Below are 3,181 nucleotides of genomic sequence, written 5' to 3'. Positions count from 1 at the left end.
AGATTGGGAAATTTTTTTTTTTTTGATGGAATGTTGCAATGTCTCGATGTCTAACTTGAAAATGTGAGCAAAGACAAAAGAGTTAATATCAGTCACGGGACAGAAGTGTCTAGGAAGTAACTTACTTGAACAACTTATTTGTCTAGGGAATCCTGGTTGATTCTCAACCAGGGGCCAGGGCCTGTTACGGGGCTTTGGTAAACTTTCACATCTAAAAAAACATGTTTTTGCTTCCACCCCAAAAGGGATATAATACATATACAATTTACTAATTATGCCAAGCTCTATAATGCATAATTATATATAATTGCATAGCCCTTATCAATGTCTGCAGGAAATACCTCTGCTTTTTCAGCTTTCTAACGCTGAAAAAAGCACGTTTTTCACACCGGCCTTGCAAAGGGCCATGGCAAATGATGTAAAGTGAGCCTAATAACACTCCAATGCGATCTTAAGTAGAATAATAAACATTAAATAATATCAAACATCTACATTCACTATATTATCCAGTCTCCGCTGTAGCTCCCGTGACCTAAATTCCCAGAATGCATTGCCGCTGTGACAACACATTCCCATTCTCTATTAACAGTGAAGCTGTGACTTTAATTCCTTTAGAAACAATGATGTTACCAGCTCCTTGTTGTTGGGAAAGATAATGTAGCTCTTGAGCGATTAAGCTATTTTATTGATAAAATTGCGGGGCAGCGCTAAAAAGTTGTGTGAAGTTGTGTTTCTGAATGTCTGTGCATGCGCAGCGTGATCTAGTGACTAAACGTGTTCGCGTGAGATTCAGTGAAGACTCATTAGTTTAGAACTCTTCTCATTTTTATTTTTTTTAAATGTAGAGAGTGTGTTAATACAGTGGTTCCCAACCCTGTTCCTGGAGGCACCCCAACACTGCACATTTTGCATGTCTCCTTTCTCTGACACACCAATTTCAGGTCTTGGAGTCTCTACTAATTAGCCGATGACCTGAATCAGGTGTGTTTGATTAAGGAAACATGCAAAACGTGCAGTGTTGGGGTGCCTCCAGGAACAGGGTTAGGAACCACTGTGTTAATATGTGCAATGATAACCTACCAGCAATGTTAAGATGATTAAAAAAAATATATATTAGTATGAGTACATTACAATATAAATTTATTAGAACGAGTACATTATTATTTATGGGCTTAAAAACAAGATGCAAACAATCAGAATATTGTACCTGGTGGGGAGTGCCCAATGTAAACATGAAACAAATGCCATTACCTATATTGTACCGTGGTACAGTTATGGAGGCCCTTCATAATGCAGAGGTCAACTGCCTGCTCTGCCTATAGTTAGCAATGGCCCTATAGTATGCAGTGTTTAATAAACAGCTGTTTTACTAACTTCTGCTGAGGTCAAATTCAGTGCAGTCCTGAATCGTGATATGTATCGTGGCCTCTGTATCGGGATGCGTATCGTATCGTGACTTTGCTGGTGATACACAGCCCTAGTACTGAACACTTGTACAGATGACTTCATGCATTTTTTTAAAAATTTTCTGTCAGATTGTTGTGTCAGTGTGGTCTGGATGTGAGTGCTAAAGACTATGATGGCTGGACTCCTCTCCATGCTGCTTCTCATTGGGGTCAAAGTGAAGCCTGCCGTCTTCTCGCTGAGCAACTGTGTGACATGGAGGCCCATAGTAATGGGGTGAGTGAGAGAGAAAAAAAATGTGCTAAACATTTAGCACCAAATTCTTTTGGCCAGTAACAAAGCTGTCTTCCTTAGGCATGTGTTTACCAGCCTTAAAGTAATAGTTCACTGAAAAATTTAAATTCCAAACCAGTATGACTTTCTTCTGTGGTACATAAGATATTTTGTGAATGTCTCAGTGTTTTTTTAAAATCTTCAAACATTGTTCAAAATATCTTCCTTTGTTTTCCGTATAAGAAAGTAAGTCATACAGGTTTGGAACAACATGACAGTGAGTAAAAAATTACACAATTGTCAATTTCAGGTGAACTAACCCTTTAAGAGCCGCATCATCTGTAGGGCCACATTTATATTTCAGGATAATTTTATCTTATTTTATCTAGCCTATTTCTATGTTTTGTAAAATAAAGGATACATTTTAGATCAGTTATCAAGAAATATGGTAGCAATAGCCAATATGCTGTAATTCTAAATAAAATAAATGCACTGTAGTTGTAAATTGGAATATAAAGGCAAAAGTTGAGGCCTGATATGTGCACAGAAATAAGTGCACAGCAGGAGTCATGCACTCTTAAAGGAAGAGGAAGTGTGGAGCTTCTGTTCTGTGTCAAAATGCACCACAGTTCTGCAGCCAGCAGCAGCACTGCAGTTAGCCATAGCTCTGTTTCACAATGTGTGTGGGTGGGTGTGTGTTTGTGTGCATGTGCAGGGAAATTATAATAACTGAAACTGCTGTTTTGTTTTGTTTTTAAGGGTCAGACTCCATTTGATGTGGCGGATGAGAGTGTTGCGTCTTTACTGGAAGAACTGTCTCAAAGACAGGCTAATGTGAGAACACACACACCTTTATCTAAAACAATATGTCATTTTAGACCCACAAGGAAGAAATTCACAGCTTACTATATGTAATGTAGCAGGCCTAGTTAACTAATGGCCTGCAGGCTGAATCTGGACATTTTGAAAAGGTTGTCAGTTATTTCTCATATAACTTTTATTACTGTGATTTTTTTATATATATATACAGGTGCATCTCAAAAAATTTGAATATCGTGAAAAAGTTCTTTTTTTTAATTGTAACTTATTTCAAAAAGTGAAACTTTCATATATTCTAGATTAAATACATGTAAAGTAAAACATTTCACAAGTTTTTTTTCATTTTAATGATTAGAGCTCACGAAAGTCAAAAATCCAGTATCTCAAAATATTAGAATATTTCCTAAGATCAATCAAAAAAGGATTCGCAAAACAGAAAAGTTCAAGTTCTTTAAAGTATGTTCATTTATGCACTCAATACTTGGTCGGGGCTCCTTTAGCACAAATGACAGCATCAGTGAGGTGTGGCATGGAAGCGATCAGCCTGTGGCACTGCAGAGGCACTACTGAGCCTTCAGCTCTTCTGTATTGTTGGATCGACTGTTTCTCATCTTTCTCTTGAAAATATCCCATAGATTCCATATGGGCTTCAGGTCAGGCATGTTGGCTGGCCAATCAAGCACAG

General features: G+C 37.7%; 1 protein-coding gene across 1 annotated transcript in view; it reads left to right on the top strand.

The window, feature by feature from the left end:
• LOC107716886 (protein phosphatase 1 regulatory subunit 12C-like) overlaps positions 1-3,181 on the top strand; it is a 16,207-nt gene that overhangs the window by 3,433 nt on the left and 9,593 nt on the right. The window contains exons 5-6 of the mRNA XM_016523492.1: positions 1,536-1,680; positions 2,437-2,511. Coding sequence (XP_016378978.1) covers positions 1,536-1,680; positions 2,437-2,511 — 220 coding nt within the window. The remainder of the gene's footprint in view (positions 1-1,535; positions 1,681-2,436; positions 2,512-3,181) is intronic.

Source organism: Sinocyclocheilus rhinocerous, unplaced genomic scaffold (assembly GCF_001515625.1).
Source record: "Sinocyclocheilus rhinocerous isolate Xijiao unplaced genomic scaffold, SAMN03320098_v1.1 scaffold59, whole genome shotgun sequence".
In the NCBI taxonomy this organism is placed as follows: domain Eukaryota; kingdom Metazoa; phylum Chordata; class Actinopteri; order Cypriniformes; family Cyprinidae; genus Sinocyclocheilus; species Sinocyclocheilus rhinocerous.
This window is presented reverse-complemented; position numbering and strand designations above follow the sequence as displayed.